This window comes from Didymella exigua (genome assembly GCF_010094145.1).
Source record: "Didymella exigua CBS 183.55 unplaced genomic scaffold M421scaffold_10, whole genome shotgun sequence".
Lineage (NCBI taxonomy): Eukaryota > Fungi > Ascomycota > Dothideomycetes > Pleosporales > Didymellaceae > Didymella > Didymella exigua.
The window spans coordinates 320,071-343,681 of record NW_022984784.1 but is presented as its reverse complement, the minus strand read 5'-3'; the positions used below and the strand labels follow the sequence as shown (position 1 = coordinate 343,681).

The 23,611-nt window shown below is 54.0% G+C and overlaps 10 protein-coding genes across 10 annotated transcripts; 7 read left to right on the top strand and 3 right to left on the bottom strand.

Moving 5' to 3' along the window:
* Positions 1–8: 8 nt before the first annotated feature.
* Positions 9–2,637, bottom strand: M421DRAFT_419426 (MFS general substrate transporter). Its single transcript, XM_033592110.1, has 4 exons — positions 1,965–2,637; positions 1,531–1,911; positions 1,026–1,458; positions 9–977 (listed from the first exon to the last, which is right to left on the bottom strand). Exons 1-4 carry the CDS (start codon positions 2,316–2,318, stop codon positions 334–336), a joined length of 1,812 nt encoding a protein of 603 aa, XP_033449890.1. The 5' UTR covers positions 2,319–2,637; the 3' UTR covers positions 9–333.
* On the bottom strand, positions 2,545–3,342 carry M421DRAFT_125819 (uncharacterized protein). The gene has a single exon (XM_033587329.1). It carries the CDS (start codon positions 3,251–3,253, stop codon positions 2,771–2,773), a length of 483 nt encoding a protein of 160 aa, XP_033449889.1. The 5' UTR covers positions 3,254–3,342; the 3' UTR covers positions 2,545–2,770.
* A 426-nt stretch (positions 3,343–3,768) lies between these two features.
* M421DRAFT_91478 (thioester reductase) lies at positions 3,769–7,012 on the bottom strand (the record flags this gene model as incomplete). The annotated part of the gene is made up of 2 exons (XM_033597949.1): positions 3,769–5,748; positions 5,798–7,012. 2 exons carry the CDS (start codon positions 7,010–7,012, stop codon positions 3,769–3,771), a joined length of 3,195 nt encoding a protein of 1,064 aa, XP_033449888.1.
* Positions 7,013–7,222: 210 nt separating this feature from the next.
* M421DRAFT_125799 (uncharacterized protein) lies at positions 7,223–7,709 on the top strand. The gene has a single exon (XM_033587328.1). The coding sequence runs from the start codon at positions 7,433–7,435 to the stop codon at positions 7,676–7,678; it is 246 nt and encodes an 81-aa protein (XP_033449887.1). The 5' UTR covers positions 7,223–7,432; the 3' UTR covers positions 7,679–7,709.
* A 1,474-nt stretch (positions 7,710–9,183) lies between these two features.
* Positions 9,184–10,334, top strand: M421DRAFT_419424 (uncharacterized protein). Its single transcript, XM_033592109.1, has 3 exons — positions 9,184–9,244; positions 9,387–9,628; positions 9,680–10,334. The coding sequence occupies exons 2-3, from the start codon at positions 9,422–9,424 to the stop codon at positions 10,085–10,087; spliced, it is 615 nt and encodes a 204-aa protein (XP_033449886.1). The 5' UTR covers positions 9,184–9,244; positions 9,387–9,421; the 3' UTR covers positions 10,088–10,334.
* Positions 10,335–10,833: 499 nt separating this feature from the next.
* On the top strand, positions 10,834–12,868 carry M421DRAFT_419423 (NAD-dependent glycerol-3-phosphate dehydrogenase). The gene is made up of 2 exons (XM_033592108.1): positions 10,834–11,192; positions 11,279–12,868. Exons 1-2 carry the CDS (start codon positions 11,134–11,136, stop codon positions 12,450–12,452), a joined length of 1,233 nt encoding a protein of 410 aa, XP_033449885.1. The 5' UTR covers positions 10,834–11,133; the 3' UTR covers positions 12,453–12,868.
* Positions 12,869–13,149: 281 nt separating this feature from the next.
* M421DRAFT_419422 (ABC drug exporter AtrF) lies at positions 13,150–18,407 on the top strand. The gene is made up of 2 exons (XM_033592107.1): positions 13,150–17,779; positions 17,830–18,407. The coding sequence occupies exons 1-2, from the start codon at positions 13,539–13,541 to the stop codon at positions 18,275–18,277; spliced, it is 4,689 nt and encodes a 1,562-aa protein (XP_033449884.1). The 5' UTR covers positions 13,150–13,538; the 3' UTR covers positions 18,278–18,407.
* Positions 18,408–18,660: 253 nt separating this feature from the next.
* Positions 18,661–20,177, top strand: M421DRAFT_419421 (translation initiation factor eIF3 subunit). Its single transcript, XM_033592106.1, has 4 exons — positions 18,661–18,822; positions 18,910–18,995; positions 19,073–19,764; positions 19,816–20,177. The coding sequence occupies exons 1-4, from the start codon at positions 18,804–18,806 to the stop codon at positions 19,829–19,831; spliced, it is 813 nt and encodes a 270-aa protein (XP_033449883.1). The 5' UTR covers positions 18,661–18,803; the 3' UTR covers positions 19,832–20,177.
* Positions 19,931–21,046, top strand: M421DRAFT_125394 (uncharacterized protein). Its single transcript, XM_033587327.1, has one exon. The coding sequence runs from the start codon at positions 20,066–20,068 to the stop codon at positions 20,801–20,803; it is 738 nt and encodes a 245-aa protein (XP_033449882.1). The 5' UTR covers positions 19,931–20,065; the 3' UTR covers positions 20,804–21,046.
* M421DRAFT_60345 (uncharacterized protein) lies at positions 20,935–23,485 on the top strand (the record flags this gene model as incomplete). The annotated part of the gene is made up of 4 exons (XM_033595784.1): positions 20,935–21,020; positions 21,072–22,294; positions 22,357–23,342; positions 23,399–23,485. 4 exons carry the CDS (start codon positions 20,935–20,937, stop codon positions 23,483–23,485), a joined length of 2,382 nt encoding a protein of 793 aa, XP_033449881.1.
* Between the last annotated feature and the right edge of the window lie 126 nt (positions 23,486–23,611).

The following is a 23,611-nucleotide window of genomic DNA, read 5'->3' as shown; positions in this document are numbered from 1 at the left end:
CCTGCCGACGTCATCCCGTAATTGCTTTCAGACGTGTTTGCATCTGCTCGTGAGAAAAGTTGGGGAGCTCGCATTACTCTGAAGAGAACATGTTCTATCTAGTCTGTTATTCCTCCACTCCCAGACCAAGCTACCGGCTGCCTCCTCCGTTCGTCTATTAAAGTATATACAGAAAAGCTGGCCAAACGTGTAGGCGAACGTGCAAGCGCCCGCTCATCAATGCTTTTCGTCGCTCGCAAAAGGGTATCATCATACAGGGTTGTCTTGTGACACGTCGTGTGACTAGTGTCGATAAAATCTGGTTCAATCAACAAGTGCTGACTCGTAGCAGGCTTACGCCATCGCCATCTCGATCTTCTTGCCCTTCATGCTCTTCCACTCCACAAAAGCAGCGCCGACGATCGACATGGCCCCTGCAGCAACCGAAACGTAGAAAGTCTGCGTCAGTGCGAGGTTATAGGCCGCAAGAACACCGGGGAGGAAGCGCTCCTCGATTTGGTTCTTCAGCTCCGTCGCACCCACCGTCAGGACAAAACCAGAGTCGAGCTCGGGGACCACGCTGTGAAGGTTCTTGATGAGCTGGTTGGTGAAGACGTTCTGGCCGACCGAGATGAAGAGCGCGCCACCAAGCGTCTGGCTGAACATCATAGTGGCGGTGCCGATTGGCACGTCGTCGGCGGGGAGGACTGTCTGGACTGCGATGAGAATCTGTTGCATACCGAAACCGACACCGGCACCAAAAATAAACTGGTACCCGATCCATTTGGGCGAGCTGGTGTCAGTCTCGAACGTCGACAAAAGTCCGGCACCGATAGCCATCAAGACTGACGAGAGAAGCATGAATGGGGTGTAGTAGCCAAAGTAGGTGACGAGACCACCAGCCAGCATGGAGATGATGACAAGACCGAGAATGGCAGGCAAGTTCATGATACCAGACTTGGTCGCAGAGACACCCTTTACAGCTTGGAACCAGATGGCTGTGCACTATTAGCTTCTGTTCGCTTGTCAAACGAGGCGGAACTTACGAAGATAGTAGACCATGACGAAGAACGATGCACCGAGCATGGCTCCGAACAGGGCCGATCCCCAAACGTTGCGGTTGAGGAAAACGCGAGGAGGAACGGTGGCATCCTCCTGCTTCCACCACTGCACAGCGATGAAGCCAAGAATAAGCACGACGAACAGGACAAGAAGAGCGATAATGCGGCCGCTGCCCCACGCATACTTGCTGCCACCCCACTGGAGAGCAAGCAACAGGCAGATGATAGCAGGCAGGAACAAAGCAGTACCCTCAAGGTCGAACTTCTTGACCTGCTCCATCAAAGTAGCCTCGTTCTTCTTGCCGCGGCGCTGAATAGTGAAGAACGGGATGATGAATGCGGCAGTTACAGCGCCAAGCGGCAAGTTGATGTAGAAGCACCATCGCCAAGTCAGATGATCTGTAAAGGCTCCACCCATCTGAGACTTCGTTAGCAAATGCCTGGTTTGTGCATAGGTCCACTTCTCTGCGTTCTAAGAATCTGCACTTACCAAGGGTCCAGCAACTGACGCAATACCGTACATACCACCGATCAGGCCCATGTAAGCCGGGCGTTGGTGGAGGGGTACAGTGGATGCAATGATGAGGACAGCACCGCTGAAGATGCCGGCGGCTCCAACACCAGCGATGGCGCGTCCAATGATCAGAGTTGTCGAATTAGGGGCAACACCGCAGATCAGGGAGCCGACTTCGAAGATGAAGAGAGCGATGATGTAGACCCACTTAATCGAGTAGTAGGAGTAAAATTTGCCGTAGAGGAGTTGTGTGGCGCAGGTAGTGAGCAGGTAAGCTGATCCGTACCAACCGACATCGTTCAACGCCTTGAACTGATCTGTGATGCGAGGAATAGCTGTCGCGATGATTGTGTTGTCCTATTGTCGTCAGCCTGTAGGTCCTCGATCGCCTTCACCTTCTGGGAACCTACCAATGCCATGCAGAAGACGGACAGGCACAGTGCCAATGTGATGATAGCGAGCTTCCACTTGGTAGGATATTCGAAATCGTCTTCCTCGTCGTAGTTGCTGCCCTTTGAATTGCGCTTCTCGTTGATCTCCGGCTCCTTATCTCCTGCAGCATTCCCACCTGCAGCATTCTCGTGTATTGAGCCAGTAGCTGAGGGCAGGCCGCTCACGCCAACACCAGTCTCTTTCTTCTCGAGGTCGCCCACACTACGGGCAGCCGTCTTTTCAGAATCTGCCATACTGGCAGGTCGCAGTGTTTGGTTGTGCGTTTCGCTCATCTGGGGTAACGGTTGTGAGGTGATGTTTGGTGATGTCATGCAGGGTGCAAGGTGATCGATGTTGATTAGTGGCCGAGTAAGTGTTAGGGAAGAGTTGTAGCAGGAGGGAAGGGGCGACTATAAGTATATCCACAAAAGGAACGCAGTGATTCATAAGGGTGAAGTTAACGTTATGGTCAAGCTGTAACCAAGAGCTTCGGTACGATTAGGGTGCGGGAGCTAGCATTGTCGCGCTTCTCGGGATGCGCGACTCACCGTGGGCACTGTTGGAAAAGGGCTGAGGTCACACTAGCCTGTTTTCGTATGCAGAATCGGTCGAACATTCGTCCCTTCTCTGCAACGCTAGGCCGCCTAGTGCCCTTGGCGCATTCTTCGTGTGCAAGCACAACAGCGGGCGCTGTATCAATCAGGCTTGCACGTCGCCGTGCCACATTAGTTCCGTTGACCGGGTGCAGCTACCCAGATTGCTGTCAAGCCAGCAGAACACGGTATCAAGAATGGGAGTGTCCCAAGGCCTGGCGCTGAAGGGCGGAGCGCAAGCCAAGACCATACGCTGGCCTTGCGCTCAGAAAACCATGGATAGATTCTAGACTGCAGCTCCGCGGCCAAGCGCTCCGCACGCATCGATCCTTCCAATTTTTCGTGGATCTTACGGGAAGTGGGATACGTCGCAAGCCAAGCAATAGAAGGCTTGAAATCTCTCTATGGATAAATTGTATCCATGTACGTGACTCCTTTCTGCCATCATGATAGGTAGGCAGGATGAAATTTTGGTCCGCAAACGTCAGTATCGCGAAGCGCCAACGTGGTGTTGAAGTTTCGTCCGTCGATACCTGAGAAATGTGGTTGCCTGACGATTTGGTGATGCGCGGGTGCTTGCTTGCAGATTGGCTGATTTGTATGGTGGCTTGAGTAATGGCTTGACGAGCCGTGTGAAAAGATTCGGAGCGGGCAAGTCGTCTGACCCCCGACATTTGATCTCGATTTCATCCGTTTCGAGTAGTCATCGCGTCACTTGTGTGGAGGATTGCTTCAAGTTGAGCACCGGTCGGGCAGCTGCTGCCTGTTACCGGACGACTGATCGAGGCTTGGTGATGACAGACAGCGCTGCCGATGTCCATCATGAATCCTGACGGAAGAAATCGCCGTACAGCTGGCGTCTCGGTGACTCGTTCACAAGATGATGCCCCTTGCGAATGATGCCCAGTCTGCTACACCGACCTCATGCACCACATGCAATGCAGCAGTAGAACGACACATTGATTGGCTGCTAAAGATGAGTTTCGGAGACGGAAAGGCTGCGCAAAGTTTGACAGGATGTCCGTTCGCATTTGATAGCACTGTTGCACGTCCGAGACTGACTACATCGTCCGTCTTCCGCCTGTTGTCGGCGTATTCATCATCGGAGGATCAAACACTTGCTCCCGACTGTTGAGTCGTCGGTGAGCATGGCGGAAGAGTGCGACCCACCTCAATATGTAGGTCTGACTCAACGCACGTTCGCTTGCACCCAGTCCCACACCCTTTGGATGTATGCCTCGTCGAGCGGCTTGATGTCACTTAGCACCGATACGTGCTTCTTGCTCTCCTCCATTGCGAATTGTGGTCTTTCGGCTGAGCTGCCTTGTACCCCGTCCCCATATGCTTCCTTCCACAACCCTAAAAGCTTCTTTGCTGGATGTTCGGTGTCACTGCCCTCCAGTCGTTGGAGCCAGACTTGAGGCGAGACAACTTCGAAATCTGCCTTCTTCTTCAGCCAAAGCAGCATGTCATGCCAGGTTGGCTGGCGATGTGGATTCAGGACATGGTACACTGGCACGTCCTCCTGACCGCAATTCTCCTCTCGTGTCGACTCGAGGAAGGCTTGTGCCGCAATATCCACAGGCAGCCAATCCAAAGCCTCATCTTCCAGATCAGGCAGACACTTAATGATACTTGCAGTGCTCAACATCATTGGCCACGCCTCCTTGGTATTCCACACCCCTGAAGTTGAGTCTCCAGCCAATTGTCCAACACGGACGACTGCGACCCGACCGCGAAGACTCGTCCGTCTATCTGCTTCAGCGCAGATGTGCTCTGCCACCCACTTTGACCTTGAGTAGCCAAGTGGGGATGCAGAAGACGGGCTGGAAAGAAGCTTCTCGGGCCAGCATCCAAATTGATCTAGCTCGCCATTCATAACGGCGGCCGTGGAAGAGCAGTATGCGAAACGCGGAGGGGTACTGCGCCCCGCGATCAGAGCAAGGTCCAAGAGGTTCCTGACACCAGCGATGTTGTCTTTGGCGAAACTTCGTAGCTTGAGACGGAAGTTGACCGTCCACGCGACGTGGATGATAGATGTCACTTCCTTAGCCAGCCTGTTGTAGAGCTCATCACTCAACCCAAGACGCGTATCGCTGAGCTGGGCTGGGATCACTTCTACCTCGTCGTTTGACCTGCCAGGCGTGAGTAGAGTCGTTAAGCCCCTCTGCTCAAGAGCTTTGCTGACACGTTCCCTCGCAGTATGGTCGTCCACGCCTCTTACTAGGCAGTATACTTTCTTTGTCGTTTCTGTCTTCTGAAGAAGATCCAAGATATGCGCTCCAAGGGCGCCAGTGGCTCCAGTCAAAATCACGACGTCGTTCTTCTTATCGTCCGCAGGGTGGTCATTTGTAGCAGGCGGCGAAGCACTTCCAGAAAAAGACCCATACTGCGTGACCAGACCTGTCATCAGCTGTTCTTCGTCGTCCTCAATATCGTCGGATTCACCGTGTCTCTTTCGTAGAACATAGTCCGTCAGGCGTTTGATTGATCCGCAGTCTTCGATGACACTCATTGGCAAGGGCTTATCGCAGTTCGGTATCAGTCCCCTGAGGCGTGTCCGGAGCTGCATACACGCAATGGAATCAACACCATACGAGAAGAGGTCCATGTCGTCTGCCAACTCAGCAGACTGAGATGTGATAGACTGTATCAAGCCCTTAAGATGCTGTGGCAGTTCATCGTCAGAAACGTTGACTGACTCGTTGGCTTGCTCATCGTAAGCACGGTTGATGATGTCCTCAAACCTGGCCTCAGCGACTCTGCGGATCAAAGTGCCTTTGCTGCTCTTCTCGAGTGGTTTCTGGTATGGCAGAGGAATCAACATATGCTGAGGTATTCTGGCATGGTCTTGGCTGTCGCGGTTAAGCTTCTCTACCGCAGGTTTGATCGCGTCGAGCAAGTCTAGATCACTCATCCCGCTGGCTTTCTTGGACCGAAGCAGCAGCACCCCAGGATAGGGCCGGTTGGTACCGAATATTAGGACATCTTGAAGGTATGGCGACGTTGCTATCGCATCCTCAAGTGGCGCAGGATCAAACTTCTTGCCCGTGATGAGTGTCAGCTGAGAATCGGCACGCGAATTGTATATCCACGCATCTGGGATTGTAGGGTGCGGAGCGAACAGATCTGCAGTCGCGAAGGATCCATCTGAGCGATTTTGTTTGGCCTATACTTTATGTCAGACAAGTTTTACGTAGACATTAACCGATACGTACCATGTGCGGCCAGCCTGGCTTGATCACAAGCTCAGCCAGTCCATCATCTCGCAGCTCGAAGCTCAGTAACTTTGCCGGGTTATAATTTCGCAGATACTGCCAGTCATTGTCCGTCGAGAAATCGCGGAATGAAGACATGACAAACCCACACTCAGCACTTCCAAATCTTGAGATCAAGTTCACTCCACTCTTTGCCAGGCGATCACCAACCTCCGCTGGCAACGCGGCGCCGCCAACACCAACTATATCCATGTTCTGCAACAGAGACAGACCTTGCTCATCTGACTCCATCATCTGCAGTACGTATGGTACAGAAGAGAAGTATTTGACTGCTGGAAGACCTTCGATTGAGGAGTACGATGTCGCCACCTCCAGGCTTTTGCAGATGTTTCGAGCTGTAATTGGCACATCTTTGCCGGGAAACAGCCAAATGAGAGCGTTACTGGTCCATGCTCGGAACAGGTCGGCGATGCCTCCATGGTAGAGAGGTGTTGTGGTAAAGGTTGCCTTCCCGGGTATCTTTGGAAGACGGGGAAGGACGCCCAACCCTGCTCGGTGTGACTGTGGTATGGGCTTCGGCAGCCCCGACGAGGTCCCAGAGGTATGGTGCAGATACGCAACCGCAGTCTCCTCCAGATTGGGGGTCTCGAACGTCGTCTCTACAGTCTCGCTGATGACCTGGTAGATTTCCTCCTCGTCACGCAAGAGTAGTAACTTGGCGTCGAAGCCGACAAGTCCGTCCTCTTTTGCTAAGCCAACAGTCTGCTCGGCACGCTCTGCATGTGCGGTGTCGTAGAAGAAGGTGGAGGCTTCGCATGACTTATACAGATGTAAAATGGCAGCGGGCTGGCATTGCGGTGCAATGAGTAGTACTGAGTAGCCCAATTTCATTAATGCCAACCATGTAAACAGAAATTCTGGCGAGCTGTGACACAGAAGCGCTACTGTTTCTGGCCCCTCTGGAGAGCTACCCAGAGCTCGTCTCAATCTCCCTGCAAAGATGTTTGTGCCTTGGTCGATCTCTGCGAAAGTGAGAACTTTGTAGCGCCATTTCCCTTGTTGCGACCGAGGTATAGGAAATCCGACAGCTGGCAGGTAGGGATGGTGTAGTGCTTGATAGTTCACGAACTGGCCTATAGTGGTGTACGGATTGGGCTGGCTGCTCAGAGTAGCCGCCTGGCCAAGCGAACAGACGAAGTAATTGGTCTGCATCATGGTAAGGCAAAAGATAGGTAAGAAACGTGAAGTGGTCCTTGATCAGGGCCTTGCTATAGGCTTGCACATTGAGCGCAATAGTACTTGACTTCGCCTGAAATGAAGTTCCAGGAAGGCGCTTAAGTCGTGACATCATATAGGACCTGAATTTAGCGAGATAGTGGAGGTCTCGCATGAAAACATCGTTCATGATCCTACATCTGTACTGCATTCTCGAGAAATGGACCGTCCACGACAATCATCAGCAATTAGGATGTGATGAAGCCAAGAGAAGGTGATGTACAACTAGCAGAGAAGAAAGGTGGGTGCACGAGCCACTGTTTCAACATGCGGGGAAGCTGCGCCGCACATGTGAGGCTGAGCATAGAAAAAGGGTGAGACGTCTGCTGCTTTGCTGTACACTATAACCACATCGCTTGAATGTTGAGGTCGTCCTACAGAGACACTAGATGCCAATGTCTTGAGCGATTCGGTGATAGCTCAGTCCAATCAGCTGGGGTGGTCAGGCTTCGAGCGTGTCATCTGCAAGTCATTATTGGTGGTGTTTCTCTTAGCGTCGTCAGCAGATTACGCGGATGCCGCAATGGACGATGTCGTCCTCCGGCTTCGAAGTCGTTTGCGACACGACGCAACGTTACGACGATGGAGATGGTAGTGAGGTTATGACCGGCCGGCCTTGCCGTAATCAGCCCAAAGATCATCCTGTAAAAGCACACTTGGGTCAAGCACTAGGTGCAAGCTTCGTTCAGTACAAGATGTAGGAGGGACATGTCACCTCCAGCAAGCACTGGTACAATACCGTATAGAACGGAGAAGGCGTGAGAAGAGGCAGGACAGGCACTGCAGACCATCGTGGCGGGCAATTTCGGCTGGAGTATGTCAAGTTTGCGCGCACCAACCAGCCACATTGGTCAGGCGACGATACATAAGTTATATCTGTGCTGAAGACGATCAAAGCTTTGACAAGCGCAAAGTCCCACTGTGTGCTCGTGGTCGGTCGTGAGAGCCACCGGCCTCGCAATAAAAAGCGCGTTGTACGATGGTTGAGGCTCTATCTCTCTGCGGGGAACACCAAGACCAGCCACCGGCAAACGCTTGGTATGTGGGTCTACGCTTCCTGCCTGGCATCGCAATGCGCAAGGCTCAGGAAATGGCTAGGTATGCATTGTCTTGACGGTACGTGGCAAGATAGTACTCAAGTGATGGTGGCGACAGCATTTAGCCCGCGAGCGACATTTATGGAGATTTGTCAAGTAGGAAAGGTCCTTAGATGGTGTTGAGTTCGCGCTGCCAAAAAGAGACCGTGCATCCCGAGGCTTTGGGTGGGGCGCTTTATGCAAGGTCTTGTCCAGATCAGGCAACAGCGCTGGAAAAACCAGGAAGTGTCGACGCTTTGTTTGTTAGCGACGCGTCGGACTCGCGGGGGACATCGCCCAGTGTGTTTGTGAGGGCCAGTTCACGATTACGGTCGCGCACCACGCCCTCTCTAAGCCTCTCTAAGGGGTGTCGTCTGAGACTGTGCGACATCGATCAAAAGGACGGGGTGCATGCAAGGCTGGCAGCGCTGTGACGCCGGCGATGATGCAGCCTGTGGCTGTTGTGGAGCCCGGCCCGTTGCAAGATGCCTGAACACTGGCACGCTTGTGAGAGCCGAAGTGTCAGTGGTTGGGGTTCCTATGGAAATGGGTCGAGCACGGCCACAACGACACGGCTTTCGGTTCAAACGCATGTTGCCCCAGGCCAAGAAATAGCTTCCCGCCGTCGCAGCTCGATTCTTCCTGCGCGCTCTCCGTTCTGGTGTGCGTCACTTGGCGCGTGGATTGAAGGAATGCACAGCCAACCATGCTCACTAGTGCGACTGAGTGTTGCGGTAGTGCGGCACGGGCACGGTGGCCATTCCTCTGAAACTGCTCCTGCAAGAGAGGGAGAGGTTATCGAGAGCTGCAAGAAAGCGCACCAGCTCAATGAAAGTGAACTGTCAAAAAAAACGAGCAGCAGCAGCAGGTAAATTAGCTACTGGCAGCAATTTCCCTCTCGGTGAAGGAAGCAAGCGCGTCCGAGCGTATCTTTGTCGACACCCTGCTCCGGAAGCTGCATTCATTGAAGCACTTGCACTAGTGCAGAATAGTGTAGAGCAGTCTGTGCCGCGTATCATTTAAGACTCGCTCGCCCGACACACCCGCCGCCTCCCAGCAACCGCCTTTCTCATCCCAGAAAACAGCCCGCATCACAGTAAGTTGCCTCTCGCCGCAATTGCTCGCCCTGGACGGGCATATTCTCCACCCATTGCGCTGCCAGCTTGCCTCTCCACCGCGCGGCTGCTCTCCACCGCTGATCCCCGATGATCTCCCGCTGACTCTGCTCTCTTTCTCAGGCATTGATACTCGTTGCGCAATACAGCAATTCACCATGCTCTACTCCTCCGTCATCGTCGCCGCGGCCCTTGCTGGCTTCGCCGCTGCCCAGAACAACACCGTCATCCCCTGCTGCTCTGTGTCTGTGTCCACCGTCCCCGAGGACAAAAGGCAGTCATGGTGTGACGCTCAGGAGAACACCTGTGTGGACCTTTGCGGTGGCCAGGGTGACATTGCCAGCAACGGCAACACTTGCGACGCTGTAAGTCTGCTCTGCATCTTTTTCGCAACAGCTCGCTAACGTCACTCACAGTCCACTCTCGACTACAGCTGCAAGTGCTCTAACGGCACCACCATTGCCGCGGATGTCATGAAGACCTACCAGCAGACCGTCCCTGCTCAGATGTGCTACTACTGGTACGATGCTTGCATCAACGCCACCATCGGCGCCAACGGCGAGGGCAACGCTGCTCAGCAGTTCCAGTGCAACCAGGCTCGCGACACCGAGTGCGGTAACACCACCATCGACGAGTCCTCCTCCGGTTCTTCCTCTGCCTCTGCCTCCTCCAGTGGTGCTAGCCGCACTTCCGGCGGTGCCTCCGCTACTGGCGCTTCATCGACTGGCTCCAGCACCGCTGCTGCGTCCTCGGGCGCTGCCGTCGCTCTGGGCACACCTGCCCTGGCTGCCGGCCTCCTCGCCATCTTCGGCCTTGCCTTGTAGAAAGGTCGACTATCTAGAGTGGGTAGCGGGCCGGTCCCTATAGGGTGGCTGTGGTAATAACGGAGGATGATATAGGTCTCGCGAAGTTCTTTGGCGTCACGTTGCGAGGTCTTGTATGCTCAATTGCGCATGACATGGAGAAGGAGAAGCCTAAGGAGCTTTAATGCGATGATATGAAGGATAACACGACTTGCAATACCCCAATCAAAATCTTCAACTGTTCAATGCATCTGCTCTCTGCCTGATTCTTTGAAGCTTCGTTACGTGTAACCTCACATCCGCCCATCTTGCCGGTCACTGTAACCCATATCGCCCTTGTTGCGCGTCTGTAAATAAAGCGACTGCATCCGGCAGTCACTTTCATGAAGTAGTGTTTCTTCTCAGGGTCTCTACAAACAATGAAAGAACCCCTGGGAGTGAGCTGTCACCTGCGTCAGAACCGCCGCACCTGTCAACCATGGATGGTCGCTGTCACTGTCAGCCTCGATGCGGCGCAATGTTATCATTGGCCAATATGTCTGTCCTGCAGCGTTGATCAGCTAGCTCGCCCCGACTTCCGGCATGCATGACCGATCCTCGCAAGGGTGTTGAGCGGGCTGCGTCATTCAACAATCTGCAGCAGTATCTTGTCCAAAGAGCTTCGTCTTCGCCTCACTTCCGACGCCCCGCCTTCCAAGCATTGTAAGTCACTGCCATCGCGATCTTCCGTCTTGTCCGCCGCATCTTTCGGTCTTACCGCATCACAGGCAGCCGAGGTTCGAGTGTTCCTTCCGCTTCCAGAAGATAACAGTCTATCGGTGCGTGGCAGCTGAAAGCTTGAGCCGCGGTGTGGCTGAACGTCATATTTCTGACTTTCTGCTCTCACCCAGACTGCCAAAACATATAAGCTGGCTTTCTTCAAGCTACTAAGGCCATTGTCCTTATCCCCGCGTTCGCCATCGAGCTACGTCAGAGCTTGTCACCGCCCCATATTCGCAGGAAAAGCGCCGACGAACGTCAACACCTACATCAAACATCGACAGACGAAAGACGGTCTATACAGAACTATGGCGACACTCAGTGTTCAGCGTAAGCACAAAGTGACGATTGTGGGCTCCGGAAACTGGTACGTTGTATCCTGCATCAATTGCAGTCCGCAATCTTCTTTCGAAGAGAGACAGGACTTTGTGAGAGCCAGCTAATACTGGCTAGGGGCACCACAATGGCAAAGCTCGTGGCTGAGAACACCAAGGGCAATCCCTCTCTCTTCGAAGAGCAGGTGCAGATGTGGGTGTTTGAAGAGGAGTACACAATTCCTAAGAATTCACGACACTACAATGGGTCAGATCAGCCCGAGAAGCTCTCTGAGCTCATCAACAACGTACACGAGAACGTCAAGTACCTACCGAATATTACACTACCGTCAAACGTTATCGCGAACCCCGACCTGGCCGACGCCTGCAAAGACTCCACGATGCTCGTCTTCGTGCTCCCGCATCAGTTCATCGCCAGGACATGCTCTCAATTGTCAGGCAAAACCCTGCCATACGCTCGAGCTATCTGCTGCACAAAGGGTGTTGATGTGAGCGAGAAGGGCATCCAGCTTATGTCAGAGGCTATTGGCAAGGGTCTGAACATCTACTGTGGTGCTCTGTCGGGTGCAAATATTGCTTCTGAAATCGCCAAGGAGCTGTACTCGGAGACCACTGTCGCGTACGACCCACCGCCAATGGACTCTCGTCACCCGACCCCAAGCGGGTCACCAAGCTCTTCGCAAGTCAACTTGATCAACCCTGAGATCGAGCCTGGCAAGCGATCCGCGCACTTGATTCCTTTGCCGAACGAGTACCCCCCTCTCTCGCACGAGAACATCCGCAAGCTCTTCCATCGCCCCTACTTCCACGTACACCTGGTGAACGATGTCGCTGGTGTGTCTCTTGGCGGTGCTCTGAAGAACATCATTGCTCTTGCAGCTGGCTTCGTCGACGGCCTGGGCTGGGGTGACAACGCCAAGGCAGCCGTGATGCGTGTAGGCATCCTCGAGATGGTCAAGTTTGGCAAGATGTTCTTCGGAGAGAGCGCTCGCACCAGCACTTTCACAGAAGAGAGCTGTGGCGTGGCGGATGTCATCACATCTTGCTCGGGTGGCCGCAACTTCCGCTGTGCAAAAATGGCCGTTGAGCGCGGAGAATCTATCAGTGCCATCGAGGAAAAGGAACTCAACGGGCAGAAGCTGCAAGGTACCAGCACAGCCATTGAGGTGAACCAATTCCTGAAGTCACAGGGCAAAGAGGCCGACTTTCCTCTGTTCACTGCGGTTTTCAACATCCTGGAGGGTAATGCAAAGCCTCGGGACATCCCTGAGCTCATCGAACCGAAGTATTAAGCGTTCAGCGTATTCAAGGAGAGGCGGTCGTGCGGAGCCGCAAGCAAGCGTACGGATTCCTAAGCAATACCCACTATAGATTTCTGATGAACCTACGCTCGCGGTTCTTTTCGCAGAAAACAGCGTTTCAGCACAGATTTAACATGATGTAAGACAACCTTGCACACGTACTGGTGAATTGCACAAAATGCATACATGGTGCCCATTGATTATGAAAAACGCAGAACATAGCTACATTTTGAGCAAAGCCAAGGGCTGTTCTCATCCACAAACACCGCCAAACTCCAAACTCCGATGGTATGCAAGTTGCTGACGCCTTGGCACATGGCCCGTGCAAACATCTGAAGGTGCAGTGCAGGGCATACCTTCAATTGTGATGAAAGTAGTGGAAAGCATAGATGAGAACCAGAAGCCTGTAGAAAGAACAACTTCTTTACAGATGCAATACTTATTACTAAGCCGTGGGCAAGGCGGCACTTTGCCTAAATACTAATAACTTTCCTCATTATCGCAGATCGGCTTGCGCCCGCGGAGCCTCTGCTTAGAAATGCGCTACATCTGTACCCAACGAACGGTCACGGATCGCTGCCGAAATTCTGCGGGACGATCGCCGCAAGCTTGTCAGACATCACCCTGTAACATCTACTACTTGATTCAGGATCAATCCACAAATCCATATTCTGGCCAATATATGCAGGGACGGAACCTTTTCCAGCGGTTGCGTGCCGATACAGCGGGTCGCGGTGATTGGTAATATATGCTGCACTTCCTCAGTTTGTGTGTTAGGGCGTTGTTAGTGCTCAACAAGATGCCTAAATTTCACGGTGACGTCGTAAAGTTAGACGCGGGTATTGCTCGGCAGGACCATTGCTTCAATGGAATGACGACAGTGTTGGGGCCGCAGTTAAGTCTGTCAACGAAGCTGATTTCCTCTTCCCCATGGCTCATATTTGAGTGCTATTGCGTCCTTCTCTCGACTGCTTCACTATATTCAACTGCACGTTAATAAGTCCTTCCGTCATCGAGCTCAACCGCTCTTGCCCAATTCGGCTACCGACTATCTCCAAACAGACGTGATCCTCAAATATGTTGTGGGGTTCTAGTCTTCGAGATCGTCGCGATCAGGACCCTAGGAGGAATCCATGGCACAACGAGAGCCAGTACACTGAGAATGGACAAGAAAGAGTAGCAACTGCAGACAACAGCAGTGACGGCAGCAGTCCAAACGGCGTCCTTAGGACTGGAACCTGGGGTGAACCTGATGCGGGCAGATTCGACCCTACCACTGCAACGGCGGACATACATGCTCTTCAAGAAGAGCTTGTGCTCCTATCACGCACACGTTCCCAGACCGCACGCTCAGAGCAAAACCGTGAAGGGCTCATGCGCCCCAGCAGAAAAAGCACTAGCCGTAGTGTCTCCCATCAAGCATCCCGCGTATCACATACCAACACCAGTGACTCGACTGCTATAGAAGGCGAAGAGGCTGCAGGAGCTGCTGTGGCGGCTGAGAAAGAAGACAACTTCGAACTCGGCGACTTTATGAAAGAGGGATACTTTGAGAAGAGGAAAAATGGCAGGTCAGCGAAGAAGGTCGGTGTAGTCTGGAAGAATCTCAACGTCAAGGGAGTCGGATCTACCGCCACCTTCGCAAAGACCGTCCCTGATGCGATTATTGGGACGTTCGGTCCCGACCTGTACCGCATCGTCACACGCTTCATTCCCGCTTTGCGCCTCAACCGCCACCAACAAACCCGCACACTCATTAATGACTTCTCCGGCGTTCTTAAGGATGGAGAGATGATGCTCGTACTTGGACGGCCTGGATCCGGGTGCTCAACTTTCCTCAAGGCAATTGCGAACAACCGAGAAAGCTACGCAGCTGTCGAAGGAGACGTCCATTACGGAGGCATCTCCGCAGAGAAACAAGCAAAGCAGTTCTGCGGTGAAGTGAACTACAACGAAGAGGACGATGTTCATTTCGCCAACCTGAACGTCTGGCAGACACTTGAATTCGCTCTTACCAACAAGACAAGGAAAGGCCGGAAAGATGAAATTCCAATCATTCTTGAAGCTCTGCTGAAGATGTTTGGCATCTCACATACGAAATACACACCGGTAGGAGATGAGTACGTCCGTGGTGTTTCTGGTGGAGAGCGGAAGCGAGTGTCTATAGCAGAGACACTTGCTGCCAAGTCCACCGTCGTGTGCTGGGACAACAGTACCAGAGGTCTCGACGCCTCAACTGCTCTCGACTACGCAAAGTCCCTCCGCATCATGACTGACCTGAGCAACCGCACAACATTTGTCACTCTCTACCAAGCTGGAGAGGGCATCTACGAACAGATGGACAAGGTCATGGTCATTGACCAGGGTCGCTGCATCTACGAAGGGCCTGCAAAAGAGGCAAAACAGTACTTCCTCGATCTGGGCTTCTTCTGCCCCGAGCGACAGACCACTGCAGACTTCCTCACCGCTGTCACAGACCCTACTGAGCGAAAGTTCCGAGAAGGATACGAGGATAGCGCTCCGAAAACACCGGAGGATCTCGAGCGAGCTTTCACAAACTCCGAGACATACCAGAAAATCCAAAGAGATATTGCGAGTTACGAGGAGGTCCTAAAGAGGAGCGACTACATTGACGCTAGGGAGTTTGAGGGTGCTGTTGCTGAGAGCAAGAGTAACAGCAAGCTCAAGTCGAAGAAGTCACCCTTCACCGTCTCGTTCGTACGACAGGTCCTAGCGTGTACAAAACGTGAGTTCTGGCTCACCTGGGGCGACAAGACCACGCTATATACCAAATTCTTCATCATTATCTCAAACGGTCTGATCGTCGGCTCTCTCTTCTACGGACAATCCTTAGACACGTCTGGCGCCTTTACAAGAGGAGGTTCAGCGTTCTTCTCCATTCTGTTCCTTGGTTGGCTGCAACTCTCCGAGCTGATGAAGGCGGTCTCTGGCAGACACGTTGTCAAGAGGCACAAAGACTACGCATTCTATCGACCAAGCGCTGTCAGCCTGGCTAGAGTTCTCCAGGATATCCCGCTCCTGCTGGCTCAGGTCATTCCCTTCTCTATCATCATGTACTTCATGACTGGTCTTGATTTGGATGCTGGCAAGTTCTGGATCTACTTCCTCTTCATCTACATTTCCACCTTCTGTATCACATCGCTCTACCGAATGTTCGCCGCCATGTCACCGACTATCGACGACGCTGTGCGCTTTGCCGGACTAGCCCTCAACATTCTCATCGTATTCACCGGTTACGTTATCCCTAAACCACAGCTGCTTTCAAAGTACATCTGGTTTGGTTGGCTATTCCACATCAACCCCGTGGCATATTCGTTCGAGGCGGTTCTGACCAACGAGTTTTCTAATCGAGTCATGGAATGCTCGCCATCTCAACTTGTTCCCCAAGGATCTGGTATCGATCCTGCATTCCAGGGCTGCAGCTTGACAGGTGCACAGCCGAACTCGAACACCGTCAGCGGAGCTTCGTATCTGCAGACCTCGTTCGAATACACAAGGTCCCACCTTTGGCGCAACTTTGGCGTGGTCATCGCATTCTCGGTTCTTTACCTGCTTGTCACTGTATGGGCGACCGAATTCCTCTCCTTCTCGAAAGGTGGTGGTGGTGCTTTGGTCTTCAAGAAGTCGAAGCGCGCGAAGAAGGTTGTCAAAGAAGAGACGAGTGACGAGGAGAAGGTCGTAGCCGGCGACTCAAGCGGTAGCTCTTCCGGTGACGGCACCAAAGAGGAGGAAGAAGCCCTGGCCTCGATTTCGAGCAGCGAGAGTGTTTTCACTTGGAAGGACGTCGAATACACCGTACCTTACCAGGGCGGCGAACGTAAACTTCTCAACAAGGTCAACGGATACGCGAAGCCTGGAGTCATGATTGCCCTGGTTGGTGCTTCAGGTGCTGGCAAGTCTACGCTTCTCAACACGCTTTCTCAGCGTCAGAATACCGGTGTCGTCTCTGGCGAGATGCTTGTCGATGGTAAACGCCTAGGCAAGAACTTCCAGCGTGGCACTGGTTTCTGCGAACAGATGGACCTTCACGATGGTACCGCCACTATCCGCGAGGCTCTCGAGTTCTCTGCTATTTTACGTCAGGATAAGAACATTCCACGCCAGGAGAAGATCGAATATGTCGACAAGATCATCGACATGCTCGAACTGCAAGATGTTCAAGACGCTCTCGTATCGAGCTTGGGCGTTGAACAGAAGAAGCGTGTCACGATCGGTGTTGAGCTTGCAGCGAAGCCTTCGCTCCTGCTCTTCCTTGATGAGCCCACCAGTGGACTTGACAGCAACTCGGCCTACTCAATCGTCACTTTCCTGAAGAAGCTCGCAGCCGCTGGCCAGGCAATCGTCTGCACCATCCACCAGCCTAGCAGCGTTCTCATTCAGCAATTTGACATGATTCTCGCTCTCAACCCTGGTGGCAATACCTTCTACTTCGGCCCTGTCGGCGAGAATGGCAAGGACGTGATCAAGTACTTTGGCGACCGCGGCATCCAATGCCATCCCAGCAAGAACGTAGCGGAGTTCATCCTCGAGACTGCAGCGAAGCCAGTCAAGCGCAAGGACGGCACTCGCATCGATTGGAACGAGGAATGGCTCAAGTCTGACAACGCCAAGGAAGTCCTCCACGAGATTGACCGCATCAAGAGCGAGCGCAGTCAGAAGGCTCCTGCCAGCCAGGATGCTGGAGAGGAATCTGAATTTGCTGCTCCGGTCTGGCTGCAGACTACGATGCTCACAAAGCGTACATTTGTCCAGCAATGGCGTGACTCTTCATACGTCTATGGCAAGCTCTTCACTGCTGTCATCATCGGTATCTTCAACGGATTTACATTCTGGCAGCTGGGCAACTCCATCGGCGATATGCAGAACAGGATGTTCACGTCTTTCTTGATTATTCTGATCCCGCCGACGATTGTCAACGCTGTCGTGCCCAAGTTCTACCAGAACATGGCTTTGTGGCAGGCACGTGAACTGCCATCTAGGATCTACGGCTGGTTTGCATTCGTCACCGCGCAGGTTGTTTGTGAGATTCCCAGTGCCATTGTCGGCTCGGTTCTGTATTGGCTCTTATGGTACTTTCCAACCGGTCTGCCTACCGATAGTTCCACAGCTGGCTACGTCTTCCTTATGACAATGCTCTTCTGGCTGTTCATTAGCAGCTGGGGCCAGTGGATCTGCGCTTTTGCGCCCTCCTTCACGGTCATAAGCAATGTGCTACCCTTCTTCTTCGTCATGTTTGGTCTTTTCAACGGTGTTGTTCGCCCATACTCTATGCTTCCGGTGTTTTGGAAGTACTGGATGTACGTATTCACTTTGCCCTATCTTCAAGACGTATACTAACACATCATAGGTATTACATCAACCCTTCCACCTACTGGATCGGAGGCGTCCTCGCAGCGACACTCGACGGTATACCCGTCCAATGTGCCGACACCGAGACCGCCATTTTCGACGTCCCATCCGGCCAGACATGCTCCAGCTACGCCGGCAGCTTCGTCCAACAATCACCCGGCTACCTGCTGAACCCCGAAGCCACCAGTGGTTGCATGTACTGCCCCTATACCACCGGCAACGACTACCTTGCCACTCTCAACATTCAAGCAAGTCAAAAGTGGAGGGATTTTGGTATCTTCCTTGCTTTCTGCATCAGTAATTGGGCGCTTGTGTACTTCTTTGTGTGGAGCGTGAGGATCAAGGGCTGGGGCTTTGGGTTTGGTAAGCTTTTTGGTACCATGGGCAAGATTGTGGAGAAGGTCAAGGGAAAGGGGAAGAAGAAGCAGGGTGAAAGCCAGGCCTAGGGTCTGACAACCTGGAAAGTACTGTTAGTGGGAGCTCGAGGTCGCCAACCGTGTTTTTTTGAGAGGTTCAACTAGATCATCTGTTTCGACATAGTATAGCCATATACCATATGTTAGACTGCTTTTTCGAGATACTGTACGAGCACTGCCTGGCCTCCCAAGTCAATGTACATGTCACGAAGGTGATCCGCAAGTAGGGCAAGTGCATAAATATAACGGAGGAAAATTTCAGAATTCAGACATGCACAGGCAGCACAGCAGACTGACGCTCATGTTGCAAAACCACGGATCAGGTTCACATGTCGGGCAGGCTTCAGCCCGACTGGGCCGCAGGCAATTTTTGACGGAGCCGGCTTTCGCGACCCACATTGTTGTCCGCCGCGGTCTACTTCTCTCGTAATTTCGAAACAACTCACTTCCCCCACTTCCTTTCCGCTACATCTCACACAAACACCGAGCCTCACCCGTGAGCATCTTGTCACCACACTCAAACACCGTCTTCGCGCATACACACCCCGCTACAATCATGGCTCCGGGAAAGTGGGGTACGTCATACTCAGAATTTGTGCGCCGCCGACGATGACTGCACCGCGCCTGGCCACTACAAACACCATGGCTGACCCCAAAAACAGACGATGAGGATTCTGGCTCCGACTCGGGCTCTCCTGCCCCCGTTATCGCCCGCCGCGGAAAGTTCGACGATGAGGAGGAAGACGAGGTGCGTCAGCCCATGCCCCGCGCCTACACAGCCGCTGCCCCGCCATACACAACGAATCCCATTGACATCCACCACAGGTTCTAGACTCATGGGACGCCGCCGAAGACTCGGAAGTCGAACGCGAGAAGGCGAAGAAGGCTGCCGAGGCCAAGGCCAAGGCAGACGCTGAAGCAAAGGCAAACCACAAGTCAAAAGCACAGCGTATCGAGGAGCACAGACAAGCGGCTCTGCGCCGGAGGCAGGATGAGGAGGACTACGAGTCTGAGGAGGAGACCGAGGAGGAGCGCCGCCAGAGGCTGCGACAGGCAGAGCAGGATGGCTCGCGTGCTCAGGCCGAGGAGCTGTTTGGCGAGCTTTCTGTTGGCAAATCGAAGACCGCGAAGGCCATCACCGTCTCCGACTCGGGCGACCCCACCAACTCTATCGACCTCAGCGCCATGCCCCTCTTCAACCCCAACACCAAGGATCAGTTCCTCAAGCTGCGCGAGACCCTTATCCCTCTCCTCAGCAACAACTCGAAGAAGGGACAATACTCCCTGTTCTTGCAGGAACTCTGCAAGGGTATCGCAAAGGACCTGCCCAGCGACCAGATCAAGAAGATTGCTTCCGGTCTGACTACCTTGAGTAACGAGAAGATGAAGGAGGAGAAGGCCGCTGAGAAGGGTGGAAAGAAGACCAAGGCGGCCAAGACCAAGACCACCTTGAACGCCTCGAGGGACGTTGGCCGTAGCGCGGATACATCGGCATACGACAACGACGACTTTGGCGAGTAAGTAGAGATGGACCCAGCATGGATACATGGGTGCTAACGATACCGCAGTGACGACTTCATGTGAGCAATTTCCTCTCGAGCTGAGATACCGTCTCTGCTACACCTCTCCCTACGCCAAACACGGCAGCCGGGCAGTCGTCGAGTCCGCTTTTTCCCGCACCCCGCTGCAGTCGTTTGGCAGCCACTTCTTGAATCCCATTTCTGCTTCTTTGGCTTTTCTAGGGTGAAGACGGCATAGTTTGCATGCATAGCGTACGACGGGCATGGAGCGCTGGGCAAAATCTGATAGAAGTTGCTGATGAATACGCATTTCACGATCTACCACCTCACTCCCAACCTCAAAGACTCATTCGCTGTCATCAATGAAATTACATCTGCACACGACAAATCGGATGCAGGTTTCTCATGCATAATCTTGGATAATCAGCAACACCCAGTCTTGCATGTGACGACGCCAAGTTGTGTAACGAGCTCATCTCAGGTACACCCTGTGAACTCGCTCGTTCTCACACGAGGTACCTATTCCTTTCGCTCAGGTGCGGCTCGTCCTGCACATCACGATGTTGCACCAGGGCTGACTTACAGTATGGGACAGAGCGCAGGTGCGAGTCAGCAAATTAAGGCGATGCCGGTGTCGGCCTTCTCTGCTGGTGATGATGTTGCAACGCTGTGGGCTGTTGAGGTGAATCTTGTGGTTCAAGGTGCGACCTTCTTGGTTGCTGGACACATGGCAAAAGACAACGTGGTGTTCAGCGAGATGATCGGCAACATGAGGGTTTGCAGGTGGTTGTACCCCACACTTGAACGTGCCCCCCATGTCGGAAGGATGCCGATCTGTCGCCTTTATCGCAGCTTTGTCCCCACCTCGCATCAATCTGCACAAATCGGAAACAATATCATTTCGCCAACGTCCAAAACGCCTTGCTCGAGCAAGGTCTGCTGCTGCATGCGCCGACTTGTCGTATGGCGCTCTGCATGCATGCGTTGCATCGAAGTATCCGCTCCCCCCGCTCCCTCAACGGTGTTCTCAGCTTGAGGCTCCAGCGCGGCGCATGGCATTCTCCAACCCCCATATAAGATCTCGTACCCGGACCCCTGGGATATTACCGTCGCTTGATCTGCATTTGACCCTTGCAGGCTGACCCACCGCTATTCAAATCGCAAAACATGCCTAGACCTAAGGTACCAGGCGTCGTTCCGAAGAAGAGATCTCGCTACGGATGCTGGCCGTGTAAAGCGCGCAAGGTCAAATGGTGACTATGCTTGTTGGACGTGTAACATGGATGATAGTAACCATTGTACAGTGGAGAGGAAAAGCCAAACTGCTTGAATTGTGAACATCAAGGCGAGCCGTGTGACTACAGCATCAGACTCAACTGGGGTGGACGCACAAAGCGCGAGCCGATGAACCTGGGCTCAGGAGCATCAAGCACTGCGTCAGACAGCCCTTTCATACCCACTTTCTCGTTTGGGGATGATGCGTTGCCGTGGTATCCTCCGACCTCAGAGGCATCAGCGCCGCCAAATAACGCGAACCGACATGGTCTTTCTTCGTCACAGAACTCCACTCCTCGACCAAGCCCTACTGTTGTTGATCCTGAGTTAGCCAGAATAGGTCGGTCGGGATCTCACCAATTTGGAAGCAATCTCACATATCAGCAAGGCCAGTTCACTCAAAGTGTCAATGGACTGCCCGCATCGGCGCCCTTCCTCCAAAGTCAATTCCAGACGCAATTCGAATTTCCTCCATCAGGTCCTGTACTGGACGAGTTCGCGTACAGCAATGTCGGGTTCACATCCGTCAATGCAGAAGCGCCTCTTTCTCCGCCATCAATGCCTCCTCCTAGAGGGTCAGGGGACTTGATGTACAAGCGGCACAAGTCGAGTCACTCAGCAGACTCACCTACGACGGCCCTCTCGGAGGCATATTCTCCAAACCCAGGCCCGCCTACACCCTACAGCCCCTTTGTTACGATGCCGTTGACCCCGAACTCTTCAGTAGGCTCTGAAGACCCAAGCGCGCGCTCTTCGGCGAGCCACCAAAGCCCCGCATACCCGCCTTCCGACCTTCGCCGACTGTCTGTCCAGTCGCTGGTCAACAACACTCATGGCAGCACCTTTCAGGAGTACAGTCAGGATGATGAGGCAAGACGACGATATCCCGTCACGGACTCCGAGTCGACAATATATGGCTACGACCTGGGACTCCCCGACTGGGACACGCCGCGCAACAAAGACGACTCGGCCATCGCCGTCTTCAGCCCCGAGATGGGGACCAGGGCGCTCTACAGCGACCTCCGCGTCGACGACGCCGAGCCTCGCGCCCGGGACATGGCCTTTGGCAAGGGCGGATACTACGCGAAGCCGGTGCAGATACGGATACCAAAGTCGCTGGAGCCGCTGCCTCCGATCCTCATGGAGAACATGATGAATCTGCTCTACTTCCACCACTTCATCAACCACACGGCGCGTATCCTCGTCCCGCACGACTGCGAGAAGAACCCCTTCCGCCAGATCCTCCCAGAGAGTCGGTCCACCCCATCTTCCCTCTTCAAGGCATACAGTGTAGCAGCTAACCACGCCCAACAGTGGCCGTCCGCGATGCCTCGATCATGAATCTGCTGCTCGCGTACTCGGCCTCGCACCGTGCACGCATGCTCGCCCAGTCCGAGCCCAGCAACCGCATCGCCGTTTGGGTGCAAGACGTGTTCCCAAAGCTGCGGCAATCGCTCGCGTCGAACCCGCGTGAAATCCCCAACTCGACGCTCGCAGCCGTCATCATGATGGCGTCGTTGGAAATCATCGCCTCCAACACCTTCGAGGTCCCCATCTCCTGGCAGAGCCACCTGCAGATGGCGCGCGCCATGGTGCTAGCGCGCGGCGGCCCGCAGGGCGTCGACCGCGCCGATCGAGTGAGCTACTTCCTGTCCCGATGGTTCGCGTACCTGGACGTTCTGGGGTCGCTGTCGGGAAGCCGAACCGACACGCCGCTGGGCTCCATGTACTGGAGCCGGTTCGACGCGGCACACGACGAGGAGCTGGAGATTGACTGCCTGATGGGCTTCACGAACCGGTGCGTGGGGAGCCTGGCGCGCGTCTCGGAGCTCGCCAGGGCGTGCGAGCCGCTGCGCATCGACTGCCAGGGCAATATCAGGGAGGACTGGCATCCCACCCCGGCCATCTACGAGCAGGCGCTCGCCATCAAGGCGGAGCTGGAAGCGGGCCTGGGCGAGCGCCACGTGCAGCACTGCACGCACTCTGCGTCGTCGTCGTCGGCGTCGGAGCAACAGCCCGCGTGGGATGCGACGGAGATCTACGCGACCAACGCCATGTTCCACTGGGGCGGGCTGGTGCACCTGTACCGGCGAGTGCTGGGGAAGCGCGCAGCGGACCCGGCCGTGCAGGGCGCGATACGCGAGATTGTCGAGCTGCTGAGCAAGGTCCGCCGCGGGTCCAGCGCGGAGGCGTGTCTCCTGTTCCCCATGTTCGTTGCGGGGTGCAATGCGCAGGACCCGCGGCAGAGGGAGAAGATTATGGATCGGCTCCGGGGGGTCGAGGCGTTTGGGATGACGCAGGTACGTGCCAGTGTGTGTGGCTGTGAGGGCATGTGGGGAGGCGCTAACGTGGGCAGATTGATCGGGCGAGGAGTCTTATGCAGAGGGTTTGGGAGACGGCGAAGCCGTGGGAGAGTCTGGTCAGTGGGGAGTTCTTTGGCTGAGCAGGGCGCGGACGCTATGCGACAAGAGTCTGGCGAAGGCTGTTTTGGGACGCCGTCTGTACGGACGAGCTGTACGAATTGTCAGGACATGACTGATGCGATCATGGTTCATGGAAAAGGAAGTTG

Bases quoted from the DNA above. Each gene is read 5' to 3' on its own strand.
- M421DRAFT_419426 (XM_033592110.1), bottom strand. From the start codon at position 2,318: ATGACATCACCAAACATCACCTCACAACCGTTACCCCAGATGAGCGAA. The intron at 1,912-1,964 runs GTAGGTTCCCAG...TGACGACAATAG, and splicing joins CCGTCTTCTGCATGGCATTG to GACAACACAATCATCGCGAC. The intron at 1,459-1,530 runs GTAAGTGCAGAT...ACGAAGTCTCAG, and splicing joins CGTCAGTTGCTGGACCCTTG to ATGGGTGGAGCCTTTACAGA.
- M421DRAFT_125819 (XM_033587329.1), bottom strand. From the start codon at position 3,253: ATGTCGGGGGTCAGACGACTTGCCCGCTCCGAATCTTTTCACACGGCT.
- M421DRAFT_125799 (XM_033587328.1), top strand. From the start codon at position 7,433: ATGTTGAGGTCGTCCTACAGAGACACTAGATGCCAATGTCTTGAGCGA.
- M421DRAFT_419424 (XM_033592109.1), top strand. From the start codon at position 9,422: ATGCTCTACTCCTCCGTCATCGTCGCCGCGGCCCTTGCTGGCTTCGCC. The intron at 9,629-9,679 runs GTAAGTCTGCTC...CGTCACTCACAG, and splicing joins ACGGCAACACTTGCGACGCT to TCCACTCTCGACTACAGCTG.
- M421DRAFT_419423 (XM_033592108.1), top strand. From the start codon at position 11,134: ATGGCGACACTCAGTGTTCAGCGTAAGCACAAAGTGACGATTGTGGGC. The intron at 11,193-11,278 runs GTACGTTGTATC...AATACTGGCTAG, and splicing joins ATTGTGGGCTCCGGAAACTG to GGGCACCACAATGGCAAAGC.
- M421DRAFT_419422 (XM_033592107.1), top strand. From the start codon at position 13,539: ATGTTGTGGGGTTCTAGTCTTCGAGATCGTCGCGATCAGGACCCTAGG. The intron at 17,780-17,829 runs GTACGTATTCAC...AACACATCATAG, and splicing joins GTGTTTTGGAAGTACTGGAT to GTATTACATCAACCCTTCCA.
- M421DRAFT_419421 (XM_033592106.1), top strand. The intron at 18,996-19,072 runs GTGCGTCAGCCC...CATCCACCACAG, and splicing joins ACGATGAGGAGGAAGACGAG to GTTCTAGACTCATGGGACGC.
- M421DRAFT_125394 (XM_033587327.1), top strand. From the start codon at position 20,066: ATGAATACGCATTTCACGATCTACCACCTCACTCCCAACCTCAAAGAC.